The sequence below is a fragment of the Passer domesticus genome, chromosome 7 (assembly GCF_036417665.1).
Source record: "Passer domesticus isolate bPasDom1 chromosome 7, bPasDom1.hap1, whole genome shotgun sequence".
In the NCBI taxonomy this organism is placed as follows: Eukaryota; Metazoa; Chordata; class Aves; order Passeriformes; family Passeridae; genus Passer; species Passer domesticus.
The window spans coordinates 32,839,320-32,866,293 of record NC_087480.1 but is presented as its reverse complement, the minus strand read 5'-3'; the positions used below and the strand labels follow the sequence as shown (position 1 = coordinate 32,866,293).

The 26,974-nt window shown below is 58.4% G+C and overlaps 5 protein-coding genes across 8 annotated transcripts in view; 1 reads left to right on the top strand and 4 right to left on the bottom strand.

The window, feature by feature from the left end:
- Nucleotides 1–551, bottom strand: part of PDE4DIP (phosphodiesterase 4D interacting protein) — a 36,231-nt gene extending 35,680 nt beyond the window's left edge. For 3 of the 4 annotated variants that reach the window (XM_064427492.1, XM_064427498.1, XM_064427497.1), the window contains exon 1: nt 305–551. In XM_064427492.1, coding sequence (XP_064283562.1) covers nt 305–551 — 247 coding nt within the window. The remainder of the gene's footprint in view (nt 1–304) is intronic. The other variant, XM_064427496.1, reaches the window with a different exon arrangement.
- Nucleotides 552–4,140: 3,589 nt separating this feature from the next.
- On the top strand, nt 4,141–7,779 carry PHGDH (phosphoglycerate dehydrogenase). Its single transcript, XM_064427487.1, has 12 exons — nt 4,141–4,379; nt 4,627–4,778; nt 4,958–5,023; nt 5,099–5,153; nt 5,230–5,328; nt 5,419–5,551; nt 5,629–5,777; nt 5,986–6,138; nt 6,260–6,392; nt 6,601–6,728; nt 6,924–7,152; nt 7,478–7,779. Exons 1-12 carry the CDS (start codon nt 4,242–4,244, stop codon nt 7,633–7,635), a joined length of 1,593 nt encoding a protein of 530 aa, XP_064283557.1. The 5' UTR covers nt 4,141–4,241; the 3' UTR covers nt 7,636–7,779.
- A 468-nt stretch (nt 7,780–8,247) lies between these two features.
- On the bottom strand, nt 8,248–12,097 carry HMGCS2 (3-hydroxy-3-methylglutaryl-CoA synthase 2). The gene is made up of 9 exons (XM_064426394.1): nt 12,007–12,097; nt 10,808–11,224; nt 10,422–10,547; nt 9,986–10,150; nt 9,747–9,915; nt 9,492–9,662; nt 8,872–8,978; nt 8,657–8,782; nt 8,248–8,576 (listed from the first exon to the last, which is right to left on the bottom strand). Exons 1-9 carry the CDS (start codon nt 12,095–12,097, stop codon nt 8,470–8,472), a joined length of 1,479 nt encoding a protein of 492 aa, XP_064282464.1. The 3' UTR covers nt 8,248–8,469.
- Nucleotides 12,098–12,590: 493 nt separating this feature from the next.
- REG4 (regenerating family member 4) lies at nt 12,591–14,458 on the bottom strand. The gene is made up of 6 exons (XM_064426361.1): nt 14,309–14,458; nt 13,529–13,604; nt 13,310–13,407; nt 13,092–13,229; nt 12,907–13,012; nt 12,591–12,759 (listed from the first exon to the last, which is right to left on the bottom strand). The coding sequence occupies exons 2-6, from the start codon at nt 13,590–13,592 to the stop codon at nt 12,686–12,688; spliced, it is 480 nt and encodes a 159-aa protein (XP_064282431.1). The 5' UTR covers nt 13,593–13,604; nt 14,309–14,458; the 3' UTR covers nt 12,591–12,685.
- A 2,775-nt stretch (nt 14,459–17,233) lies between these two features.
- The window catches only part of NOTCH2 (notch receptor 2), an 82,458-nt gene continuing 72,717 nt past the window's right edge, over nt 17,234–26,974 (bottom strand). Inside the window, exons 30-33 of the mRNA XM_064427485.1 lie at nt 22,572–22,873; nt 22,108–22,255; nt 21,754–21,851; nt 17,234–20,873 (exon numbers count right to left, since the gene is read on the bottom strand). Of these exons, the coding sequence (XP_064283555.1) occupies nt 19,533–20,873; nt 21,754–21,851; nt 22,108–22,255; nt 22,572–22,873 (1,889 nt within the window). The 3' untranslated portion in view covers nt 17,234–19,532. The remainder of the gene's footprint in view (nt 20,874–21,753; nt 21,852–22,107; nt 22,256–22,571; nt 22,874–26,974) is intronic.

Here is a 26,974-nt window from a genome sequence, read left to right as displayed (position 1 = left end):
GAGCTCTTTTGGGCTTGCCTGGTGCAGGGCCCAGAGAGCCCCCATCCGGGGTCCCAAAGCCTGGCCACCGGCCCCAACCCGCGGGACCCACGGCCCAAGGGAATGGGGTTTGGGTCAGGGCCGTCCGGCGCTGCACGCCCCGCGGGAGCACGCTGATCCCCCCGTATCCCGGTGGCACCGATGCCGGGGCTGTACCTGGGCCCCAGCCTGTCGCGGCACCGCCACAGCCCAGCGTGGGCACGGGCAGCCCCCGCGTGCCCGGGACATCCCGACCGCATCACCGCGGCACGGACACGCTCCTCACCTCCGCCCCGGGGCTCGCATCCTGCCCCGCCGGGCTCCGCCGCACCGGCCCGGCCGGCACCGGGCCACGCACCGGCGGCACCGGGCCGGCCACCGGGGACACCGGGAGCACCGGGCCGGGCCGCCGGGTCCCCGCAGGCGCTGCCGAGACGGCCCAGCGTGCGCCGGGGAGGCGGCTCTGCGGCACCGGCCGGCTCCGCCCGCTTCTGCTTCCCCTCCTCCTCGTTCTCCCTGCCTCCATCCTTCATCTTTCCCTGGCTCCCAGCATCCTTCCCTCCCTCCCTCCTTCTGACCCCGCATCCTTCCCTCCCTCCATCCCTCCCTCTGAGCCCTCCATCTTTCCTTCCCCTGTCCCTCCCTCTGCCCTCTCCCTGATCCCTCTGTCCATCCACCCTTAATCTCTCCAGCCGCCCCCCACCCAGGCACCATCCTGTCCCGGCTGACACACCCCCCCCGCCCCAATTCCCCACTCCACCCAGTCCCTCGGGACTGAGCCCCAACCCTTCCTCACACTTCAGTCCCCCAGGAGCAATCCCTGATCCCTTCCTCTCCCCTCTCAATCCTTCCAACTTCACAGTCTCCCCAAAAGACACCCAATTAGCCAGGATCACCCTCAGACATCCATCCTGACACCCCAATTACCTGCCCAATCATCCTTGGGTGCCTCCATCCAAACCTGACATCACAAATTCCCTTTGCCACCCCACAGCCCCAGTCTCCGGGTACTGTTCCAGTCCCTCAACACCCTCACTTGCTTTCTATTTGTGCATGACTTCTCAGTCCTCCACTGGGACATTCCTACAGCCCTTGATCCCCATAGATCCGCTTGAACACCCACCATCCCAACAAAACACCCCCAAACTTCCCCACCCCTTTCCTCTTCTTTGCCACTCCCATCCCAGCTCCAATGACCCCAGTCCCCTGTGACATCCCCAACTCCTTTACCTGCTGGACACCCCCATACCAGCACTGCCCCTGACTGCTCCCCCAGACCCTGGGGAGCAGGGACCCTCCCCCTAATTCCCTGCTGCTTGGCCCCATTCTCCTCTGTCCTGCACCGCCACAGCCCTTCAACTGTCCCCATGGCCGCCCACCTGCCACCAAGCAGAGTCTGTCTTGTGTGGAATGATGACCAAGGAGCCAGGTGAGGGCTCAGGGTTCCTCTCCATACTCTCTGTGTTACCTGTGTGGATGGAGAACCACAGAGCTGGCAGCAAGAAAGAAGGAGGAGGTCCTGTGGTGATGGGGTGATTCTGCTTTGGCTCTGGCAAACGGATCAAAGTCATATGACCAGGAATTTGGAGTACATGGTGGCCAAAAAAAGTATTTTTTGTCTGATTAAGGGCCATTTAAATATTAACACACACCCTGCATATGCTAATAAGCTTAATGGTACATGGTACCACATCCATAGCTCCATACCCTCCACTTAGGTTATGCTCTACATAACATAGGAGTAGGGGGAAAAGTTTGGGCTGGATGTAAGAAGGGTAGGAATTTTACCTGATTAGGAGGAAGACACAAAAATACCTGGGAGACAGAATGGGCTACTTTCCTCTCCCTCCTCCCTATACCTTCATGGTAAGTTTCTGCATACAATTGTTATTATCATCACACAACATTATTGTTACTGTTAAAACTCTATTGCAGCTGGTGCATTTATCACCAGCAATTCTGTATCTCTATTTCTACTGCTTCCATATACTGCACTATTCATGAATCTGTGATTAGGAAGGTTTTTATGGAATGTGACCAAACCTATGGTGTTGAATTAATAAACTGCACTATTTGTGAAGCTGCACTCATGGAATTTCCTACTGAACACGACCAGACCTATAGTGCCAAATTGGTTATACTCAGAAATTCAGCTCAGCTGTCCCCAGCCCTCTGATCTGTGAAGAGCGGCTGGAACACAGGTGCGTTTATTTTCTGCCAAATTTCTTACTCTAAATGCAACACCTGGTACAAATGGGGTCAGCAGGAGGGGTGCTGTGCCCCTCTAACTTCCCACTTGATCCCTGTTGTGACTCATCAGCCACCACAGCCCCAATCCCCTGGCACCCATCCCGCTGGCCCTGCCACCTTTGGGTCCCCTCCAGCCTTTGGGTCCCCTCCAGCCGGCTCTCTTCGGGGCTGGGGAGTGGGGGGACATGCCTGCTGGCACAGCCACACTGCCAGTGTCCCAGCAGGCCCGGGTGTGCCGGGGTGCCGTGGGGCTGTGCCTCTGGCCACCATCCCCAGGAGAGGGCACCAGCCGGCCGGGAAAAGCCGCAAATGCGCTGGCGCCGGCAGCGACGGCTTGGCCACGCGTGTCCTCCGCACAAACGTGCCACGGGCGGGGGAGAGGAGCCACCGAGAACCTGGACCAGCCCGGGCGATGCCGGCACGGGAAGCAGGACGCCGGGATGGCAGGTCCTGGTGTGTCCTCCGGGCACCCGGAGCAAGGTGCTAATGGCTGAAACAGCGGCCGGCGCCCGGCTGTGCCAGGGCTGCGGGGCCGTGTCCCGGCCGCCGCCGGTCCCGCAGGGCCGGTGTCCCCAGCCCACGCCACGGCCGTGGCGAGGCTGCCCTGCCACATTCCCTGCCGAGGGGCCGTTTCGGGATCGCTGCAGATTTCACCAGCCGCTGCCCTTGACCGCATCTGTCACCCCGTGCCGGCCGCCCTGGACTTTCCCCGCTCTGGCGTCACGGTTGTTCCCTGGCCGCGGCTGCAGGGCAGCTCCGGCTGTGGGTGGTGCCAGGCCGTGCACAGCTCCAGGCTGTGCATAGCGCTGGGCTCTCCCACCTCGGCGGCGCTGCCTGTGGCGAGGACAGTCATCCTACTCTGGCCACCTCCTGTCTGCTAGGACAGGTCGGTCACTTGGGCTCTGCTTGGTTTGACAGCCTCCGGGGCCGCCGGGTCTCACACAGGGCAGCTCGGTCCAGACACGCAGAGCCTGGGGACGGGCCCACTCCCATCTGGACCTGGCTTGGCAGCACTGAGTGGGTTCTGCCCACCCCCCATCCGTGGAAAGCGGTGGACGGCAGGGCCAGTCCCTGCTCCCCGTGGGCAGGATCTGGGGTGTGTCTGTCCGGGTGCCCGGTGTAGGCCTGGCCGCATCCCTTGCTGTCCACATGCCCGGCCTCTGGCCCCCTCGCCATCGTGTCTCAGGGCCGGCACTTCCCACGGCGAGGTCACTGACGCAGCCACCTGGCTCTCCTGCATGGAGGGCGTTTGCTGGGTGGCTCCCATGCACCCCACGGCATTGGGAGCCAGTGGCCAGGGCTGGCCCGTGTCCCCGGCGCCTTATCAGGGGCATTGCTCAACAGCAGGCACGAAGTCGGGGGTGGGCAGGGGCCGCGTCACTGCCTCACTTCTGGGGTCTGGGGAACCCCCATTCCTGGGCGACCTGGGGAGGGCATGTCTGGGCTCGCCATGGGCTGGGCTGCTCCCTGCCAGCGGCACCTCCAGCTTTATGGGGAGCCACCCGCGCCATCGTGGCTGCCACTGCCGTCCCCCTCCTGCCTTACAGACCTGTGGTATGCGGGAGGGAGAAACTGAGGCACGAACGGGGTGCGCAGGTTCGGGACAGGCTGGCCGCGGTTTTCGTGGCTCACCGACCCACGGGGTCCTGGCAGGGCACCTTTTTGCTTTTCTCTGGGGCTGCGGGGGGGCCCGGCCCAGGCCCAGGCCCAGGCCCAGACCCGGCCCCGCACCCTTCCTCCCTCCCCCCGTGGGGCGGGGGGGATGAGGGGGGGACCGGGCGGGCTGGGGCGGGGAGGGGAAGGGAAGGAGGTGGGATTATGGAGACGGGACCCAATGAGCCCGAAAAACGTGCACCGCTCGCAGCCCTTTTAGCGCGGCGGAGGGGCAGCAGCAGCCTCTCGGCGGCGTGCGGAGAGAGCCGGCACCCCCGTCCCGTCCAGTCCCTCCCCGTCCCGCCGGGCCCGCTCCCGCCATGGCACTGGGCAAGCTGCAGAAAGTGCTGATCAGCGAAAGCCTGGACCCTTGCTGCCGGGAGATCCTGCAGGCCGCCGGGCTCCGGGTGCAGGAGAAGCCCGGGCTGAGCAAGGAGGAGCTGCTGCGGGAGATCCGGGTGAGGCAGGGCTGCACCACGCGTGGGTGGGTGGGTGAGTGCGTGGCTGGGTGGGCACAGCTGCAGGCCGGCGGTCCCGGGTGCCAGCGGACCCCTTCGACCGGTCCCCGCCTCCCGTCTGATGCAAGAGCCCGGCCGGTTTCGCACGGCAGATCCCGGACCCCGGCAGCGGCTGTCCCCGTCCCGTCACCCACCCGGGGTCACCGCCCCGACCCCGGTCCCATTCGCCGTGTCTGTCCCCCCTTAGGACTGCGATGGGCTCATCGTCCGCTCGGCCACCAAAGTCACGGCCGAGGTGCTGGAGGCGGCAGAGAGGCTGCAGGTGGTGGGCAGAGCTGGCACCGGCGTGGACAATGTGGATGTGGAGGCAGCCACCAGGAAGGGCGTCCTGGTCATGAAGTAAGAGCAGGAGTGTGAGGACATCCGTGCCCATGAACCGGGGAGGCTGGGGAGACCTCAATAGGGTGCCCTCCCCACCCATGGCACCCTTGGCACCACCCCGTGTGCCTCCGTCCTCACGGGGCATAGATCCCTGTCAGCCCGGGGGACACACCAGTGACACCATTCTCCACCCCCAGCACTCCCACTGGGAACAGCCTCAGCGCCGCCGAGCTCACCTGTGGGATGATCCTGTGCCTGGCCAGGTGAGCACAAGGCAGGGTGAGGACAGGTGTGCCCTACAGCCCCCTACCCCACGCTGACCACAGCCTCCTTTTTAGGCAGATCCCGCAGGCAGCTGCCTCCATGAAGGAGGGCAAGTGGGACCGTAAGAAGGTAGGAGGCAGTGGAGCCCCTCTGGGTGGGGGTGTCCATGCGGGGTGTGCTCACTGACTGTCCCTGTACTCCCCAGTACATGGGCATGGAGCTGAACGGGAAGACGCTGGCCGTGCTGGGGCTGGGACGCATCGGCAGGGAGGTGGCCACTCGCATGCAGGCTTTTGGCATGAAGGTGAGGAGACAGGGCAGGGAGGAATGATGGGGAGCATCGACCTTCCTGACCTGGCCAGAGCTGTAAGAGTGAGCACCTGCTCTGCCTCAGACCATCGGCTACGATCCCATCATCACCCCCGAAGTCTCAGCCACCTTTGGTGTGGAGCAGCTGCCGCTGGAGCAGATCTGGCCCCGCTGCGACTTCATCACGGTGCACACGCCGCTGCTGCCCTCCACCACGGGTACGGAGCGGGCACGGTCAGGGAGGGTTGGGGAGAGCTGGGGCAGCCCCCTTCTGCTCACAGCCCTCCTTCCACAGGGCTCCTGAACGACAGCACCTTTGCCAAGTGCCGCCGTGGCGTGCAGGTGGTGAACTGTGCCCGCGGCGGCATCGTGGACGAGGGCGCGCTGCTGCGGGCGCTGCAGTCGGGGCAGTGTGGTGGGGCCGCCCTCGATGTCTTCACTCAGGTGAATGGGGCTGTGGGGACCCCCCGAGCTTGGCTTCCTCTCAGCACCACCTTACTTTTGCCCAAACCAGCCTGGCAAACCCTGTGGGGCTGGGAGCAGGAACAGCCCTCAGCTTCTCTCCTTGCAATGAAAGTGGGGTAAATGCCCCCTGCTCCGAGCTCCCAGGAAGGTGCTGGGAGCTGATGGCACGATGGAACTGTGTCTGCAGGAGCCCCCAAAGGACCGTGACCTGGTGAACCACCCCAACGTCATCTCCTGCCCACACCTGGGTGCCAGCACACGGGAGGCACAGAGCCGCTGTGGCAAGGAAATCGCCATGCAGATCGTGGACATGGCCACGGGGAAGGGGCTGACCGGCGTAGTGAGTCTGCAGCACCTGATCTCCGTGCCTCAGTCACCCCAGCTGTAACCCATGGGTGCACTGGGAAAGATGCTCCATGGGGGATCCCTGGCAGGCTCTCACCACTTACTCTGTCCTGCAGGTTAATGGACAGGCTCTCAGCAAGGCTTTTTCACCCCAGACCAAGCCCTGGATCGCCCTGGCCAGGGCCCTGGGCACGGTGCTGTGCACGGCAGGCAAGCAAGCACAGGGCAGCGTGCAGGTCTGCACCCTAGGTGAGCCTGGGTGTGGGGACCCCAATGGGCAGGCAGGAGAACAGATAGACAGGAAGGTGATTAACAGTGGGATTGGAGCCCTAGAGTGTGCAGGGATGGATGGGTGGATGGATTGGGTGGGTGGAAGGACCAGCCCCAGGCTGGCCACTCCACTGCGGGCCTGACCTCTCTGCTGTTGGCTCATGCACACCTCCTCCCTGCACCCCAGGGACACCCCTGAAGGAGGCTGGAAGCTACCTGACCCCTGCTGTGGCTGCGGGCATGCTGGCTGGAGGGACACACAAGGAGGTGACCCTGGTGAATGCCACGCTGCTGGCCCAAGAGGCTGGGCTGAAGGTGCGTGGACACCCGGGCTCTGCAGCCCAGCCTGGTGTGCCTTCCCCACCAAGCAGCATGAACCTGGGGACACCCTACTGGGCTGCTAATGCAGCATTGAGGCTGGGTGTTCCCTGGGGTGCTTCTGAGGACATCCCTTCCCCGCCCCAGCCACACACAGGACCTGGGCACTGAGTAGCTGTGTCTCTCTGGCAGGTCACAAGCACCCACAGTGATGTGGCCCCCGAGCCCGACAGCAGCACTGGTCTGGTGCAGGTGTCCCTGCAGGGCACCCCACACCAGGTGACGGGGACGGTGCAGGGCAGCAGCCCGGTCCTGCGGCAGATCAACGGGGCCACCTTCCAGCTGCCAGCCCCACTGTGCGGCCCTCTCCTCATCTACAGAGCCAAAGCCTCTGACACCAGCGCTCTGGCCACACTGACCGGTGAGTCCCTGTGCCAGCCCTGAGCTGCAGGGACAGCCTGGGGAACCCCCGCATCCAACCCAGAGCTGAGCCCCTGCTGCAGCACATGGTGGATGGATGGATGGATGGATGGATGGATGGATGGATGGATGGATGGATGGATGGATGGATGGATGGGAGTTTTGGGCAGGGGGTTGTGTGATGTTGAGCAAAGGACTTGGGCTGGGGGAAGAAATGGCATCGTGGGCCTCTGAGCAGGGGATTGAGGCGAGCAGAGGCTCAGCTCCCTGCTGGGTCCTGGGGCAGTGGGCAGCCTGTGGTCCCTAATTCCTGTGCTCCTCTCCAGGGCTGCTGAGCAAGGCAGGGGCCCAGCTCCTGTCCTACCACAGCTCCAGCACAGTGGCAGGGGAGCAGTGGAGCATTGTGGGGCTCTCAGCCCCCCTGCCCAGCCTCGGTGAGCTAAAGCCGCGTGTCACGGAAATCTTCCAGCTCCACCTGCCGTAGACCCCGACTGCCAACAAGGACTCTCCACACAGCCACAGCATCTGGGCCCTCCCCCAGCTGGGGAAGCATTGCACATGGCCATCCCTGAGCCCCACACTGGGGTTGGGGTGGCCCCATGTTCAATAAAGGGTCTAGAAGGAGAGAGCATGTGGTGCCTTGTGCAGTCCTTTGTCCTCAACCCCAAACCCCCTCCCTCCTGCCCCTGCTGCTCCTCGGCCCTGCTGCTGTTTGCTGAAGGGTGCAAAGGTTCCTGTGGCTGCCGAGGTCCTGTCTGGCCACAGTCCCGTGATGGGACATGGCCCACAGAGCAGCACTGCAAGGGGCACGAGCCCCCCTGTGAGCCACTTCACCTGTGCCCTCCTGCCCACGGGTTTTACCATGAGGATGTTTCAGTTTAATGACATCATGGGGAAAACACCATCTTGTCCCTAAAAACTGATGTGTGGGAGGCTGAGGCTTATTTGGGTCCCCCAGACTGTCAGGGCAAACTCCCATGTCTAGCAGGGCAGGTGGCCATGGAATAAATCCCGTAAGCAGCTGTGATCCAGACTGGTGGTTGTTAACTGGGAGGGACCGGGGTGGGAGGAGACCATTCAAGACAGGAGCCAGAGCTGGACTGCTGCCCCTCCCATCTGCACCTTTATTCCCCTGCACTGCCCAGGTGTTTGCAGAAGACGCTGCCATCTCCAGCAGCTCTGGGGCCTGAGCCACTGCTGGCCATTCCCCACCCATACAAAGGGAACTTTCCCACACAGGCCAGCCCAGATGCAGGGAATGAACAGGGGGAAAGAGAGCATCCCCCTCCCCAGGGCTCACCACTCTGGTGATCCCACTCTAGATGGGCTTCCTGGCATATTCGCGGCGGTACTTGGAGTCCACCCGGGTCAGGTACCAGGTTCCGGGGAAGAGATCCGCCTGGGAGCCGTGGGGAGCGTGGTCGGCTGTGGGGAGAGGGCAACGATGTTCAGGGGTGCTGTGGGGTCCCAACAGGGCAGGCTCACATCCTCCCAGCCCCACTCACCCAAGTGGTGGGTTTCCTCCCGTCGCTTCATGATCTCGGCGAAGTCCTGTGGGGCCACGCGCTTGCGGGCGTCCAGGCGAGCGGGCAGGTCAGCCAGGCTGGACACCAGCTTGTCCAGGGGTGAGCCTGGCAAGGGGCACCCCACGTGTGAGATGGCAGCACTGACAGCCCCACGCTGCCCTCCCTTCCCAGCCCCTCCCTGCCCTGGGGCCCACCTGGGGCTGCATCCTGCGAGACACGGAAGGAGAACATGCTGGCCGCCAGTCCCGAGCCGTAGGAGAAGGCACCGATCCGGGAGCCGGCCAGGTCCCGTGCTGAGCACCTGCAGCAAGGGGTGAGGGGGTTACAGGACATTTGGGATGAGGGGGAGATGGGGATACAGGGCTGTGGGGGCAGTGTAGGGGGCTGCCTCCTTTGTAGGCAGGCAGATCCTTGGGGCCACATTTCTGAGGGAGCGTAGCCCTGGAGTGTGGTGGTGCCAGGGAGCCCCAGGACTTTTGTTCCCCTCAGAGCCTGTCTGTTCCCATGACTCCTTTCCCAGGGGGTCACTCATTCTACTGGGCATGACAACAAGGGTTTTCATCCTCCTGGTGATGACAGAAGGGCTTTATGCACTGGCCCAGCTCCAGCAAGCTGGGATGAAAAGTCTGGCACGGAGATGGCCTGGAGCAAGATGCATCCACACTGGGGGTTGTGTGCAATGAAAGGATCAGGTCCTGTTGAGGCAGGGGGAGATGAGGGCTGGGAGATGAGTTCTGTCCCTCTATCCAGCCAAGAATGCCCTCCCCAAAATGACCTCCTCCCTCTCCCCAAGCCAGCGTTTTGGGGGACTCACTGGGACAGGAGGGAGGCCAGGCAGCCATACATGGATGGTGTGTACATGTTGCCATTGCGGGAAGAGAGGAGGAGTGAGGGCTTGGTCTTCTGGTTGAAGATGTCCTGGCTGGCAGCCTGGAATGCCTTCTCCACCTCCTTGCTGGTGTAGGTGTCCTCCAGCTTCACACCGCTGCCCAGAGAGAGACCAGCTGAAACCCCAGACCAGTGCATCCCTGGCGGGGCTGAGGGATGGGGACACAGCACAGGGACCCACCGGAAGGACTGCAGTCCCTTGTAGAGGCCAGAGGCTGTGTCGGGGTTGGGGGAGGCCAAGAAGTCGTTCAGCAGCAGCCGCCCCACCGACTTCTGCACCAGCTTGCAGAAGGGTGAGTGGAAGATGATGTACTTGAAGTCATCGAGGGTGAAGGGCCTCTGGATGCCAGCTGGGAGGCAACACAGGGCCATCAGTATCCAAGGGGCTGCACTGGGCACCTCAGGGGCACTGTCACTCACCCTGCTGCCACTGGGTCTCCGCCTTCCGTCGGTACACGGCGTAGCAGCGGTCCAGCGCCCGCAGGTAGCACTGGATGGAGAGCTGCCCGTCCACCACCGGGTACTCAGAGGACAGATTTGGCTTGTAGAAGTCGTAGGCATGCTCCATGTGGGTTCCACGCAGGCCTGGGGGCACGGGGAGAGCCAGCTGTCAGAGAGCGTCGGGAGGTCCCAGCCCGGTGGCAAACACCCAGGGGTGCTGCCTGCCATTGCACCCCTGAAATCCAGCAGCCTCCCTGAGTCACTCCGTGGTGCCCACAGGGATGTGGCCAGCCAGCATCCTGGAGTACCCAGCAGGGTGTGGCTGAGCAGCTCTGCCCAGGGCTGGGACATAGATGCATGGCCCCTAGGGACAGCACCCATCAGCTTGCCACCCCCAGCGCCTCATGGCACCGACCTCTCTCCAGCACCAGCGGGGCGTTGGGTCCCACCAGCATGGCAATGGCACCAGCACCTCCCGTGGGCCGCGCGTTCCCCGTGGCGTAGACAGCGATGTCCCCACACACCACCACGGCGTAGCGACCTGAGCGAGGACAGAGGGACTGGCAGGGCCACCAGCGGCTGGCAGCCTCCATCCCATGGCCCTTGTGTGTTCCCTTCTCCATGCTGCCAGGTGTCACACCAAGATGGGCAAGAAACAGGGGTGACGGAGAGCCTGGAGGCGCAGTGGCTCCCTTTGCAGTTGGAGCATCTTTGGGTTTCAGGCCACCTCCTGCCTCCCTCCCCTATCCCACAGCACTCACTGAGCGTCCAGCCCACAGCATGGTCCCTGCCTGTACTCACCATCCCAGGCACTGGACTCCACCCAGGCGGCTGCATTGAAGAGCGAGGCCGTGCCCCCGTAGCAGGCGTTGGTGGTGTCAATGCCCTCCACATCAGTGTTGCCAGAGTCATGGAAAAGTTGCATGAGGACGGTCTTGACGGCCTTGGATTTGTCGATGACGGTCTCAGTGCCCACCTCCAGGCGGCCGATGGCGTCCCAGGAGAGGCGCCCGCGCTCCACCAGCCGCTGCACCACGGTCAGGCACAGGGAGTTGATGTCCTCGTGGGCGGCGCAGAAGCCCATCTGCTTCTGGCCCAGGCCCCGTGTGTACTTGCCGGCCTCCACGCCATCAAACCGCTCCAGCTCCTCCTGATCCACGTACTGGGCAGGGAAGTACACCTCCAGGGCCAGGATGCCCACATCCTTGGGCCAGGCACCTGTCCCAGCAGCACTGGAGAGGCTGTGGGACAGAGCAAGTGGCAACAATCCTATGGCAGCTTTGGGCACAGAGGGTGGCCCTGCAGAGATGCCACCAGTGAGCAGCCCAGGCTGGGGGCACCCCAGATCCCTGGTAGCTCCTTGTGCCTGCAGTGCTGCAGGGAGGAGGGAGAGGCTCCCCTTCCCCAGCAAGGTTTAAGAGCTCAGCCAGCTCCCCAGCCCTACCCTGGTTATGTGTCCAGCCCCCTGATCCATGTGGGTGCTCACCATGCCCTCTGCCAAGCCGCGGGGTGCTGGGTGCCCCGGGGTGCCTGCTCCGGCCCTGGCAGTGCCCACCTCGCCCCCCAGCAGCGCGCAGCACGCCCCACCAAGCGCAGCATCTTCGCCCCGGCCGCCGCGCGGACGAAGGGACGGCCGGCCGGACAGGTGGACAGCGGAGTGTGCCTTGCGTAGTGCTTTTATAAACTGCGTGGGCAGCTCGGCACAGCCCTCCCGGCCTTTATCAGCCTGCCGGACCCTGGCGCTCAAAGGTCACCGAGCGCCAGCCAACACAGCAGGGGCAGCGCAGCTTCGGAGGGGGGAGCTGCGAGGTGTCCTCGTCTTGTGTGCCCCAAAAGCTGGGGACACGGAGCCGGAGCCGAGCAGCGGGACGGGCTGTCCCGCAGCCCCGGGGGCAGGGGCAGCTCCGGTGCCAGGCTGGCTGTGGTCACTGCGCGTTCTCCCCGGCTGGCCCGCGGGCCCGGGCAGGGAGCAGGGGGCGGCCGGGCTTTGGGGCCGGCACCATCCGCGCTGCCCGGGGCGCAGTCCACGCCTGACACGTGCCGCAGCTCCGGGGGGGTAAAACCCCGTGAGCTGGGTGGGGGTAGAGCCATCTTCAAAGCAGCAAACAGCCACGTGATGCCTGTGGCAAGATAACAGTGGCACAAAAGGGACCTTTGGTCCCGGTGCTGCTGTCAACATGGCCATGGGGCCGTGTTGCAGGCCCAGGATCCCTGTGGAGCTGTCTGCACCCGGGGGACCACCTGTCCCCATGCCTGCACACCCATGACAGCTCCCGTCCCCACCCTCATCTGTGTCCCAGATCTCCGTGTCTGCGCTCTGGGGACACTCCTGTCCCCCGACCTGCTCCCCAGGGACGCCTGTGGTGTTTGGCACCCGAGGGCTGGTATGAGCAAGCCCGAGTGCTCAGCCAGGAGAGCGCCGGTCCCCGCAGCTCCCGGGGACTCATCCCCGAACAGCTCTGCCTGCACCGGCAGCGCAGAAGCCTCTGGAAGCCGGGAAGCTCGGGGAGCCGAGGCTGAGCCGTCTCTCTCTCTCACGGACCAGCACCAAGCTCACACAGCACTTGCGTGCTTCTTTTTTTGTAAGATAAATGTATTTATAGGAGTTGCGGGAGAGACACGGAGGTGGCACGGGAGGAACGTGGCCGGCGCGGGGTCCGCCGGGTGCCAGGGCTGCGCTCAGTTCAGGGGGTAGAACTTGCAGATGTAGTGATGCTTCCGGGAGCAGTCGGCCCCGGACCACACAGAGAAGCCTGCGGGAGAGACAGGCAGGGGGCTGGCGGAGTGCACGGCGAGGACGGGCCCCAGCTGTGCCACCGCAGCCCCGCAAGGGGAGGGGACCGAGGGGGGCAGTGCCGGCCGAGCCCAGGCGCTGGGCGGGTGCGGGGCCGGGCACTCACCGCTGTGATGGGTCAGCGCGGCGCAGCTCCCCCCGCCGGCACCGTTCCCAGGCACATCGCTGGTGGCACTGTAGTCCTTCCCATTCGTCCACTGCCAGGCCTGGCTCTGTACAGGGCGAGGGGAGTTCAGCGGCATGGCCCTGATGTCCCCTAGTCCCCCATCACCCCTGCCGCCCACACCTCACCTCTTTATTCTTTTGGAGTCCAATCCAGACGGGCTGCACACGCTGGTGGTAGGAGATGGTTCTGCGCAAGGTGACTTCCTCAAGGGGGTCCTCCACCCAGGCCAGGTGGGCGCCTTTCCTGACCTCCTGGCACTGACTCTGCAGGGAGAGGTGTCAGTGCCAGGGCGCCTCGGAGAGACAGCGGGTCCCTGTTCCCCTGTGTACCCCGCTGGGCTTACCTCAGCCTCGTCCCAGGTCCGGAGATCGGAGAAGTATTTGAAGCAGCTGAGCTTGTAGTAGGACCAGCCGTCGGGGCAGTAGCTTATGTACCTGCTGTCTGTTCGGGGAGAGTGGGATGAGGACGGGGATGTGGACAGCCAGCATCGCTGCCTGGAGAGGAGCGGGGCTCCCTCCTGTCCAGCTACAAAAGCAGCTGCCCCCCGAGCCGTGGCACTCACCGACTGGCCGCAGCAGCCCCACGCAGCCCAGCAGCAGGAGGGCGAGTCTGGCCGCAGCCGCCATCCTCCTTGCTCCCTGTAAAGGCTCGGGAGGGTCACACAAGGTCCCTCGGGGACACAGGAGGTCCCTACTACCTGCGCCCAGAGAGTGCAGACCTGCCCCGCTGGGGCCGAGCCTGGCCCCTGTGAGCCGCCTGGAGCAGATGGGCTGCGGCTCCCTCTCTGCCCCCGGCACAGGTCCCTGCCCCATCCATGCCCACACCCCGTGTCCCAGGCACGGCTTGGAGTCCCCAGCCCACACTGGCAGCAGATTGTCCTGGCCCTGCCAGCCCCGGACCCGGCAGGACCCATCCGGGAGAGCCAAGCCGCTCTGTGGGGACAAGGGGAGGGCAGTGGACACGGGTCGGGGCACCTCAGCCAGGCAATGGCACAGCTGGGGCTGCGAGCACTGCGTGCACGGCGGCGTTCTCGCACCCTGGGCTCGCAGCGCTGCCCAGGCTGGGAAGGCAAATTGGCCACATCAGCGCAATTCCCCTTTATCTGGGCTAATCCCTGGGCAGCGGGGCCGATTTGCCGATTCAGCTCGTCTTCCCCTCAAAGAAGCAGCGACAAAAGTCAACGCAGGGCTGAAAAATGCAGCATCACAGCCTGCCCCATCCAGCGAGGGCAGAGCCCGGCTCCCGCGGGAGCAGCCAGGGAGAGGGACCAGCCCCTGTTTGCCCGTGAGCCAGCTCTGAGCATCCCGAGCCCCAGCTGCCTTGTGAGGGTTCCCTTCCTCACCTGTTGTCCGGAGATGGTGAGGAATAGCGGCTTGTCGCGGGTCACCGGGACAGGAGAGGAGAGGAGCTGCCCTTTATAGCCTGGTGCTCACCAGTATCTGTTTGCCCTACTCAGGTGATTCTCACCATAAAAATCTTACTGCTGACCCCCCTCCATCACCCCCCACTTGGCTGGAAAATTGCCCAGATCTCCAGTCTGTTTGCATTTAACATATCTCCAGAAACAGACAGGAAGAACCTGTCCTAGTTGGTCAACAAACCCCTGCAATCATGATTAATTGCTCCCGCGATACAGAGATAATCTTCCAGCCTAGAGCAGCCTGGCACCTGGCAGGGATGCCCGCTGGGCCAGGCGGAGGCTGGCGGGCGTGAGCCCCGGGGGTGATCCCCGATCCCGACCAGGGCATCCCTGCCACCAGCGGTCGGGCCGTGGGTCCGACCCCCTGGCACTGTCCCTGTCCCCAGCCGAGGGATGGCACCCGGCCGGGCCCCGCGCCCTGCCCCCCTCTGCCATGCGTCACCCACACACCGCCCTTGTTTGAACTGCCGGGGGATGTTTGCGAGCGGGATGGGACGCCGGGATGTGGGAACAGCCTGCAGCCGGGGGCTGGCGATGCCATCAGATAGCGGGGAGGATGCCCAGCCCTCGGGCCCGGCCTGACGCAAGCCTTCGTCACTCTGTGTCCCCGCGGGAGGAAGGGGCAGCTCCCGCAGCAGCCCCTCACTGCCCCTGCCCCAGGCCGCTCCCTGCAGCCCCAGCCCGGCGAGGTTGCTGCCGGCATGGAGCCACAGGGATGAGCTCCCGGCAAGGTCTGGCACAGCCTTCTCTGCCACGGTCCTTGCTCCTCGCCCCGGGGTGTGCTCCGCACCTGCGGCAGGCAGCTGGAGCTCTCCGCGCTCCTCTGCCACACGCTGCTCTGCAGCGTCGCTTCGCTGCCTCCCGAGGGACCAGGACGGCTCTGAAAGATCATCCTGCTGCCGCCAGCTCCGGCCAACGCCGGGCTTTCCCTCCCCAAAAGCCTTGGTGGAGGCTGGTGGGAAGGAGGGAGCTGCCCTTGAGGGGCTGGTGCTGTGTGACCCGCAGAGGATCCAGACCCAGCGCTGAGCCCTGCTTTCCCCCGCACGTGTAGCTTTGTGTCAGGCTCAAGCCACGCACAACCCAGGGATCTGCCATGGGCTCTCCTCTGCGGCAGCGTTTGCTGAAACACGCAGCCGTGAACGCTGCTACACCCAGGGAGCAGCTCCCTGCCGGCGTGCAGAGGCACGTCTGGCTTCTGCCCCGGGAAGGGAGGGGGATCAGACCCCTCTCCCTCACCCACACAGCAGCATAGAGCTGCTGCTGCTTGCTAGGCGTCCTCTGGGGTGAAACCTTCTCGTGTCCAAACACAGCTGCTGCCTGCTATCAGTTCTGAAAGAAAGAACCCGCCACACATCAGCTGCCCTGATCAATGGCAAAACCCTGCAAACACAGCAACTCCCAGAAAACAGGACTCCACCCTTGATTTATGGAAAAACAGTGAAAAAGCTCCCTCAGAGAGCCTGAGGCTTCTCCAGTACTCCTCAGTTAGATATGGGATGTGGCAGCTCCCTGCCTGGATGGCTCAGTTTGGATGCAACACAGCAAGTTTCCACAAGCCCCTGGCCATCCTGGGCTGGGGAGGAGGCATGAGCAGCCCCAGGAGACAGCTTCAAGTCTCAGCCTGAGCACCAGGGAGCTCGATGCTGCTGTGCCAGGGGCTCGGCAGAGCTCGCTAAACTTTGGCACAGATGTGCAAGCTGTGGGAGAACGTGGATGAATGCCTCCCGGAGGTTTGGACTCATCCAGCTGGCTCTACCAGGAGATAAAGGAGCTGCACTGTTTGAATATTAAACCCTTAAAATGCCCCCAGCAACTTTACCCCAGCTCAGCATTGTAACTCAGCTACTGGCTCCACGAGAGTGCACAGCAAGAGCTGGAGAACAGCCAGGTGTGCACCAAGGCTTCAGAGGCACCTCTGTGCTCCAAACACAGCTCAGCAGCTATTGACAGTGTGATTTGTGATTGCTCAAGTCAAACTCTTCAAGCCTGAGACCAGCACAGAGGAGTGCTGATTCCCTGTTTCAGAGGCTGGAGAATCTTCATGCTCTTAGTCTGGAAAAATGGAGGCTCAGGGGGGACCTTATCACTCTCTACAATCTGAAAGGAGGCAGTAGACAGGTGGGGGTTGGTCTCTTCTCCCAGGTAAGAAGCAACAGGATGAGAGGAAATGGCTTCAAGTTGCACCAGGGGAGGTTTAGGTAGGGTATGAGGGAAAATTTTGTCAATGAAAGGGCAGTCAGGCATTGGATCAGGCTGCCCAGAAAGAGGTGGAATCACCATCCCTGGAATGTTCCAAAAACATTTCTATCTGGCATTTGGGGACATGCTTAAGGGGTGTGCCAGGTTCAAGTTGGACTCGATGATTTTAGAGGGCTGTTCCAACCTTAAGGATTCCATGCATCAACCGCTGAGACAAAGCCAGGGAGGCAGCCCCAGCTCCAGGGATCAGGGTCCTCTTCCCTACTGGAAGGACAGGGAAGCAAGCAGGACCCAAGAGAGTGAGTGAATCCACCTCCCCACTGCCCACTGCCCAGCCCACACTCACTCACCACCTTCCTGAAAACCTTCCCTGGCTCCCACAGCTCTCACCCAAAGTGCCCAGGAAAGGACCCATCCCAGTCCCTCCCCATCCTTCCCAGCTGCTTGGCTGCTGCTTACTGCCCCCTCCTCAGCTAACCAAGAGACCCAAAATCCACCTGCTACACCCACACCAGGCTGCTTCCAGCTCCCTCGGGAGGAGCTAAGTGTGGGGTTCATGTGGTGCTGAGTCAGAGCACCCCTGATTCATTTATAATGTGGCTGTGTCACAGTAGCCAGGAAAACAAAATGAAAACAGCAGCACACAGACACTGGGCACATACTTTTTATTCTGGGGATAAAAATTGCTTATACATTTGGCAGCAACTATTTTCATAAAAGACTTTTATAAAAATGTAAAAATAAGCAAATATTTTCCATTATTAATATAGGAAAATGCTGCTGTGTGAATGGTTACTCTACAACTTAAAGAGATAAAATACCACCTTAAGGAGATATTATCTTTACAAGTAGTTAAAAAAAATAGAGAAGAAAGGCAGAGGGCCATCGTATTAACAGCCAGGCACGGAACCGGCTTCATTCCACAGAAAGCACTCATCTTGTAAAAGGTAGCCACATATATAAAAAGGCACTTGGTTATTTGGAGCTAACGAGCAAAAAGCCCTTTGTTTCTTTAGCATCGATGTAGCAACACTTCATTATTTGCAGTGAAAGGTGTACCTGGACAGACCCCCTGGAGGTCTGAGTCAGCTGCACTCCGGCGGCCACGCTGCCGCAGCGTGCCGGGGAACACTGTGTGCGCCATGAAAAGCAGAACTTCACACACATCTAAAAACTTCAGCCCAAAGCGACGGCCCCGGGAACCAGCTCCTCCTGAGGCCTTGCCTTCATGTACCATTGAGTGGAATTGGAAAACAGAACAAAAAAACCAGAAAAGCAACCTTGACTCTTGATTAGAATGGAAAGGAACACCAGAGAATACTGTACACGGTAGGGTGATGGATGGCCTGCTCGCAGGGGAGCGGCCTTCAGTCCTTTGGCAGCAGCCGGCACCCCGAGCTCTTTGGAAGACGTGTCTGCAGCACTCCCCTGAAGAGGTAGGAGCAAACCATCCCCACAATGTTCACTTCAGCTGCTGGCCGGTCTGGAGCCCTTTGCTCTTGCAGACAAAGCAGAAAGAGCTGTTTGCCTAAGGTCAGTGACAGCTGGCTTCCGCAGCTCCAAAACTACGGGGGCAGCTGCACCACGAGCGGCCCGACTGTCCCACATGAGCCACCTCGGCTGGGAGATCTCCGCTCAGGCTGGAGCTGAGGGCAGAGGACAGCCCCAAAGCTGGGCACCAAGCTGCAGCAGGCAATGGTTTCTGAGCTATTTGGTCTGCTGGCACAGCCCAGCTCCTGGCACGCTGCTCGAGGCCTGCTGGGCAGTCAGTGCTGCGGCCTCTGTGCGCTGTGAGGGGAAGACGAGGCAGCTGTGACCCAGGGCTGCAGCAAAAGGGACACTTTTCAAAGGGCTGGATGTCATTCCTGACGCAGAAGGACAGACACTGCAAACATGTAACCACATGTTTGACACTTGTTGATAACACCATAAAGAGGCAGCATATGGTATCTGGAGGACAGGACACACAGCTACCCTTGGATGGAGGGGACTACTGTGCAAGAACGCTGGGAGCTTGTGTTACCAGTTTTTGAAACACTCGTGCTCATCCCAAAAGGCCTGTATCAGTTGCAGTGCATCTCTTCTGGCATGGGAGCCCACGGAGGCAGCCATGGACACTCCTGGCAGGACAGGGGCATGGAGAGGGTAGTGTGTCAAAATGGTCAGGGGTGTCTCAGGGAAGAGATGGGCCCATGGACCACTGTGGCGGGAAGACCAGGTCAGACCAGCGTTTTTGGGAGGGAAAATAACAAAACAAACAACCTAAAAAGACTATATGTATACATAATCTCATAATACCTGGGGAGCAGGCAGTGAGAACACTAAGGGGTGTTAGTGGGTCTCTACAAGGCAAAGACTCCTGAAGAACAGGTGAAGCTGCGTGACAGAAGGCGTCACTTGACCTGCAGGTGTTTTGGGAGGTCCGGCTCGCTTGCTGAGCAAGAGTGGACGAGGGAAGGAGCGGGGCTAGGAATGTGGGTGCAGCTCTGAGCTGTGTCAAGACAAGGCAACTTGAACTCAAGGAGAACTAGTAGAAGGTGCTTCAGAGAGAGGTTACGTGGGTAACAGGAGGAGTAACAAAATAAGGATACAAAGCTGGTTTTGGCTAAATTTCTGGAGAAATGACCACAAGATGTATTAAGCTGAAGAGCTGTCTCCCCAAAGCAATGGTGGAACGTGTTTAAAAGCAGACTGGAGAATCCAGTGCAGACAGCAGTCACGTACAGTTGGTCAGAAGTGACCCAGCTGGTCTTCTCCATCACCAGCTTCTACAGTTCTCCATTTAGCATGAAAGCATACAAGTCTACAGCAACCACAGTCCCTCCAACGAAAGAACATCCTAGGCTCATTAAGACTCTTGGATACTAAAATGGTTCTTCATTTTCATCCTGGAAGACCTTCATGAGTTCTGGAGTCCGCTTTAGTGGGGCTGCACCGTGGGCAGCCTTCAGGCGTACACCTGCATGTTGTTCCGCTGCTGCTCCGTCATGTGGGCGGCCGCTGGCCCGCGCTGGTTGTTACTGGGACTGGTTGCCACGTCAGACCAGTCAGAGGCAGAGTGTGGGGAAGAGCTTGACCACTGGTCCGGAGATTCGGGCGATGGAGTCAGGTACGGGTGCTCCCCTTGTAAGTGCCGGTTGTGGCTAGGAGTCCGTTCTGTGGCCGAGGAGTAGCAGCTGTGCTGGGAGGGAGGCGTGGGGTACTTCCCCATCGAGCTCTGGAACTGGTGGTAGGCCGGGAGGACCGTCTGAGCCACCTGGCCGTCCTGCTGAGGGATGGCAGCCATGGAGAACGAGGCGCTGGGCAGCTGGGCAAGATCTGGGATCTGGTACATGGAGCTAAGAGGGCCAGCCATGTTCTGAGCGCAGTTTGACTGGGCCTGCTGCGGCAGTGCTTGCTGGTTTATGCTGCCCTTGGGAACCAGCTGGAAAGTCATGATGGGGGGCAAAGACTCCCTGGACACCCCCAGGTGCTTCGCGTCTGCTTGAACCAAGCCGCTCTGCTGAGAAACGCTGGGGTGGGAATGCATCACCTGGGGCACCATGCCAAACATCTCGTTGTACTGGGACTCATTCACCTCCATGCGGTTCATCCACTCGGTGGAGACGTTGCCTGGCCGCAGCCTGCCGAGCCCACTGTTGGGAGGGGTGGTTCTGTGCTGGGAGAGCAGCTGGCTGACGGACGGGAGCACCGTGCTGGACCCACGGCCCAGGGGCTGCATCTCGTGGAGGTTGGAGAAGGACATGGTGTGCGCAGCCTGCACCGATGGAGCTGCCAGCAGCGAGCTGGGTGACGAGTGCAGCACCCCTGGCGACGGCATCACAGGAGAGGAGGTTGGTTCAGATGCAAAAGCATGGGGAGACTCCAGGGAATCCACTGGTGACAGGGTCACGGAGCTCTCTGAAAACTGCCCTTTGCCCTCGCTGAGGGACTTCTTCCTTCTCCTCTTTGCATCTTTGGTGAGGCTGGTGGGCATGCCTTTGGCATTCGGTTTTCGTGACTTCTTGCTTAGTGACGCGTGTTTCAGGTTGAGGAAGGACCTGTTGGGGCCACAGATGACTGGGGAGAGGGCAGAGTTCAGCATGGCCCCGGGGTGCCCGGCAGGGCTGTGGGCCACGTTGTACTCGTTGAGGAGCTGCACGATGTCGTGGTGCATCCGGTCCTGGGCCACGTCCCGCGGCAGCCGGTCCATGTGGTCTGTGATGTCTCGGTTGGCAAAATGGTCCAGCAAGATTTTTGCAGCTTCAAAGCTGCCTTCCCGAGCAGCAAGGAAGAGTGGGGTCTCCTCCTGGAAACACAGAGTAAATGTTTTAGGAGCTTCAGGGTGGGGAGAGTGACTTACAACTCATAATCCCTTATGGTGTGGCAGCCTGGCAAGCACTGTATAATGCAGTGTCACAATAACAGCCTCCAAGAGCCCTCCACCCTGAGAGCTGCCCACTGAAAAAGGCAGATTACAAATAACTTCATACACAGCAGTGGAGCACAGGCTGAACTTTCCCACCAGGAAGGGCACTATTGTGCAATAGATCCTTGGAGGAACCATGAAAGCACCTGGTGCCTTCCTCCTATTGCCTCTTATGAGGGAAAGGTACAAAAGGCTAAACAGCCCAGTAAGAAACAAGAGCTTGTTAGTAGCTCTAAAATCCACTGAGTGATACATAATAATCCAAAAAGATGCTTTAGGCAGAGGAGGTAAATCAAGTATTAAGACACAGTGAAAGCTACAGAACAGTGCAGTCTGTCAAACAGAGGAGCTTATCCCTCATCTCCACCCTGCACTGATCCCTGGAAATGTCACAGGATGCCACTGCTACTGTGCCACCAGGTATTTTTCTAACTGCTAACTGTAATCCAGCTGTTTGACACCAGCAGCACTTCACCTGCTGCTTTCACACAACACTGACTGTGTCTTGCATTCCTTCCCTGCAAGGAAAGCAGAACAGTATTGATGCTCAGCACTTGGCCAAACAAGGAAGAGTACTGCTCTTCCATATCAGGAACCCTGTAAGACACTCAGCACTTGGGGAGAGCTCCAGTCACAGCCTGGGTTTGGAAGACCTGCACTGAGCATCCAGTTCAGAAAATCTGAACTTAGCTCACTACCAACAGTGAAGAGATGCTTTGAGATAGGAAGCACAAGCTTGCTGAGCACCACCCCACCATACCTTGTTATCCTGCATGTCTCTGTTGGCTCCATTTTTCAGCAGTACTAGAGTTGCTTCCACATTGTTGACAGCAGCAGCCCAGTGAAGAGCAGATTTACCTGCAGGGAAACACAACAACGTCAGTAACAAACCAAGGAGGAAAAGCTATTTTGCTTCTCCTCCAGGATTGTTTAACCAAGCCACTGTGCAGCAGCCTGTAGTTCATTACCACTGGGGGACTTTGCAGGAGAGTCCAGTGTGTGATTTAGCTACAGAATTCATGAAGAGTTCTCACTTTGGGAGAGCAGAACCCACCCCTCCCTGCTCACACCACAACAAATATTTTCCCAGCCTGGCACATGGTGTTCACATTACCGTGGTCATCCACGGCGTTCACATCAGCCTGGCAGTTAATGAGCTCGGCCACCATCCCTTCCACAGCCAGACGTGCAGCCAGAATTAACGGGGTCGTCCCATCATTCATCCGAGCGTCCAAGTCTGTCACTCTGTTACGGATCAGGATCTGGACAACAGGAGAAGATGGATTGTTTTCAATACCACTACAGACCAAATCTGAGGATTTGGCAGAATCTCAAGAGAAATTTTACAATGGCAAAGCAGCCTGAGCGCTGAAATGCAAGGACCCAGAAAGCAGATGACAGGGGCAAACAGACCAAATAAATACATGCCAGATGATTTATGCACACTGAGTTCTTCAAGCTGTGAATACCCAAGGAAACTGGATGTAAAATAGCTCTGCCTCACCACCACACTGGGGAAGGCATGAGAGCAGAGCTTGCACAGGCTCATATAAACACAGAGCTCTCCAGTGGCCATACCTGGAAGACCCCCTGGGCGTCAGCAGCCACGGCTGCGTGCAGAGGGGTCCGTCCCATGTTGTCCCGGGCATTGGCATCCGCCCCGGCATCCAGGAGCCGCTTGGCAGCGTCGGCTCGGGAGTAGCGGGCTGCCAGGTGCAGAGCCATCTCCCCGGTGCGGTCTGTCTGCGCCTGCAGGTTGGCCCCCTGGTAGATCAGATCCGTGATGATGTTTGCTGAGGAGTCTTCCCCGTCCTCGTCATCCTCGCTGATGTCGGAGCCGCCCGCACGCAGAGATGCCAACATCAGCGGAGTGCAGCCATCTGCAGAGGGGGAGATGGGGATACAGTAACCTGGCAAAGGCATGGAAACCTTCCTACAACCCTTCTCCCCTGAGCTACAGACAGTCCCTCCAGTTGCTTTAACACAGACCTCTTCTTAAAGCCCCACAGTTAGTGAGCTGTCTTCCTTCCAAGCATGAGTAACCTACTGCAAACCCAACAGAAATTAAGATATTCCTCTAAAGACTAAGAGCATCATAAAACAAAAAACTTTGCTGCTGAAGTGTAAAACTTCCACAAAAAGTAAAGGGTAGCTGAAAGAAGCAAGGGCTATAAAAATCAAAGTAATTTGACCACTTAGTGTAACTGTCCATACAGATGTTCTAATCACATCCCTGGGGAAAAGAAACAGTTGAAGGTAAAATTATTCAACAACTAGCCACTGTTTATTGGTGACATTCACTTCAGATATTAACCTGAAGTGAAATGCAGGCAAAAGCCTCCAAATCTACAGCAAGGTTATAATGAGAAGAATCCTGAAGTTGTGACAGTCGAGCACTCAAAGCTGACAAATGCCCCGGGATGAATACTCTCACACAGTCTGAGTACTTCGGGAGATACTGGTCTTACTCTCCTCAAGCCTCAGTGATGGGATGCCCACAAAGGCTAAAGTCACACGCATCCAACCAGGATCCCTGCAGTGTCAGTGGAAGGAGAAAGGCTTCTCTAAACCTCTAATTTAACTTAGCTCCCTCTGATGAATCTCCCTCTCTGCCAATCAGAAGACCACCTCATGCTGCTGATTTTTCACCTTTGTTATACCCTCCTTGATTCAGGATAATTAAGACTTAAAACATCTCCATATATTTTCAGCAACCCATAAAAATGCTGAGTGCTTCAGTTCCAGCAGCCTCTGAACATTAAGTGACATTCCCTAAAGCCCCAAAACCGCAGCTGTAGACACTGATGCTTCCTTGCTGATTTAATGCTTTCCTGCACACCCTTCAGAGGCACCTGGAAAGCAAGAGGGACTGAGATGGCAGCAGAGGGGAACCTCACTCTGCTGATTGCTCCACTGCAGCCCACCAGCAGAAATACAAGACAATTTTTTCAGCAAGTGCCTGATTTATCCCATGGGCAAGCAGGGGACAAACAACAGCTTCTCTGCCTGCACAGCTCTCAATCACAGAGCACAAAGCTACACTGGGGTCTTGTGCACATAAACAAGGTGATACCTCCTGCTGGAAATAACACACACAGCCCTAACGCCCAGCTTCTGATCACTGAGCCTTTCTGGCTCTCTGCTTTAGGACAGCTCCAAAACTTTCTAGAAATCTACAGTTCCAGCGGGGGCAGTGGAGGAGCAGGCTCTGCCCCGGCTCCACAGCCTGCACGCTCCTCCTAGTGGCTCCTCACCGCAGGACACACAGCCTCCCTTCCAGCCCGCTCCTTTCCCAGGATTTGGATGGACAGCAGCAAAGTGCTGCTGAGGTATGGGCACGGGTTCAATTCCAAGATCCAGCCCTGTCTGCAGACCCTCTCTGCTGCTCTCCAAAGCTATATCTCCCTTTGTGCTTCTCCCTCCTGCTCCTGGCTCTGCTCCCTTGTCCCAAATGAGCACTCCTCAGTATTCCAGTCAGGTTGTGGTCTCCTTCCTACTGCCACAACACAAAGAACAGAGAGACAGAGCACAGAAAGGAGCTTTCCTTTCCCCCAGCAACACAGCTCTGGGAAAAACCACTCACAGGATAGGTCTGGCTTGCTCAATCACTGCAGTTATCCTGGATGTTCGTGCCTAGCTTCTCCACAGGGACAGCACAGCATTAAATCCCTGGAATTAATGCTGCCACCCTCCACAGAGTTTCTCAGGTACGTGCAGCTCTTCTCAGAGCCGTGCAAGTTGGCCACACACGGTTGGTTTTATGAGGCTAGCAAAAGCACATCCAGCTAGACAGTCACAATTAAGTGCTTGATGGACTACTAGAGGAAAAAAAAAACAACTGTGGACACAATGTCTTTTTTCCTCCTTCCAGCTTGTTCTCTCAAAGAGCTGGAAAAGAACCCAAAAGCATCCAGCTGGAGGCAGGCATCCAGCATGGAAAATTCCAGTCTAAACCACTGAAGTTTTAGTAACTGAAAAAAAGAGGGGCATATAATAGAGACAGTTCATCAATTTTAATTATAGGTGGTGTTACCAGTTATGCCTATAATTGCATTACCCTGGTTACACACTCACAATAACTCCAGTGAAAAGAATGTCCTCACTGCTCTGGGGGACACAGCAAAAGAATAGCATGGGGAGACAAAGGTGGTGGCAGCATTTTATAAAAAACTCTTCTTTTTTAAGCTGTCTTTCAGTAGGACAGCCCCTGAGTACATATAAAATGCAGAGTGAGGTAGTAAAGTCAGGAGTTCACCAGACAGCTACTCCTGAAGGTCAGGCACAAGGTACTGAAAGCTGGGATATAAGGAACCCACAGGAAAAATCTCTAGGCAATAGTTTTGGAGGACACTGGAGATCTTGGATCCCCCTGGATTTGAGAGACTGCAGAAGGTGGTGGGTTAAGAGAGGGCACAAACCCTTGGGGCACCGAAGTGTTTCTCCTCTGTCAAGAAGAGACCTCTGCTGTTCAACCTGCACCTGCAGCCAGGATCTAACTCACCCAGCCTCAGGTGGCTCCAGCCCAGACACCTGCACTTAATCAGTCAGCCTGAACACCCTTTGTAATTAATTAGGGGCAGCAAAGCATTACTGGGGTGTGAAATCCAGTTTTCAGACTTCTTGGGACAGAGGGCAACTACCTCTCAGAAGGGCCCATTTCTTCCAACTGCCTGCAAAAATGAGGGTGGCCAGGGCAGAGAAAGAGCCACATTTAACTGTGAGGAATCCTACCCCTCCTTACTAACCCATTATTCCAACATCTCTCAGACTTTTAAAATTATTTCTGCCCCTGACAGCTGCTTGCTTCTGATGCCACAGCAAGAAATAACTTAGAGCAGCTTGCTGCAAGCTTTACAATTGTATCTGGATGGCAGGAAAACTACTCACAAGTCAGTATTATTTCATTGCTGCTGTTGGACAAAGCTTTGGGTGAATGTGAAAATAAACTGGAGTCTTAAGAACATTATTGCCTGCACCTGGAAAGCTTCTACCCTGCCACACAACCAGAAGTTTCAATAGGGGAAAAAAAAGAAAAGCTTAAATTTGGCAGAAAGTGATGGTTTATGTTCTCACACTCGTTACACAAAAATCCCTCCTTCCCTTTGCATTAGGAGAGCTAATAGGTCAACGAGCACAAACGACAATAGAAAGGAACTGAGAGAATGGGTCCAGTCATCCTTACATTGCATGGAAATATTCCCACAAAACGCAGTAGAAAAAGGCATTGCAGCAATATCATCAGCATCACCTCTCTGCATGTGAACAAGAGCCATGTTTGCAGCTCTTCCAACCAGAATAAAGTCCTTGGTCAACTGTCTCCTCTCAGAGCGCAGAGATCAGTTATTACCAGGTGACCCACCCAGCCCCTTACCAGCTTATACAGCTTTAGTACTACACTCATAAAGAGCAGCAGAGGGTTTCCAGGGCATCTAGTCATTTGGGACTGAGAGAGAGCAAACCTGCCTGCATGTTAAAGAAACCTTCCAAGTCCACAGTTCTGTTATGAACTCAGTGACTTGGATCAACATAAGCTGAAGATATAAATCAGGGAATAAAAAAAAATCATGAACAATCTTGCTGCACCGCTGCTCTGTTCAGGACAGACAGATCACACACTGCTAACGAGGGCAGACTGTTTGCCAAAAAGTCATCTTATTCAGGAAAAGGCCATTCTTACTTTTTTAACTGACAACAGACACCTCAGGTATAAATTCTGCTTAGTTGGTCCTTAGAAAAGTCTGGCATGGATATCTGCAGTGAAACAACTGGAGAAACTGGGGGTTATTTCCAAAATTTCTGACAATATCACTTAGGCACACACTGTTATAAATGAGATTTTAAAGGTGCTTGCTAAGTGAACTTTTCCTATTGGCTCCATGTGATACAAACCACGGTTTAACCTTTCCAGCTTTTCTTTTCAGAAGTGCACACTGTGCTTTCCTTGAGCACCATAAAATCCCTGCTGGTGCTCCTGCATACTC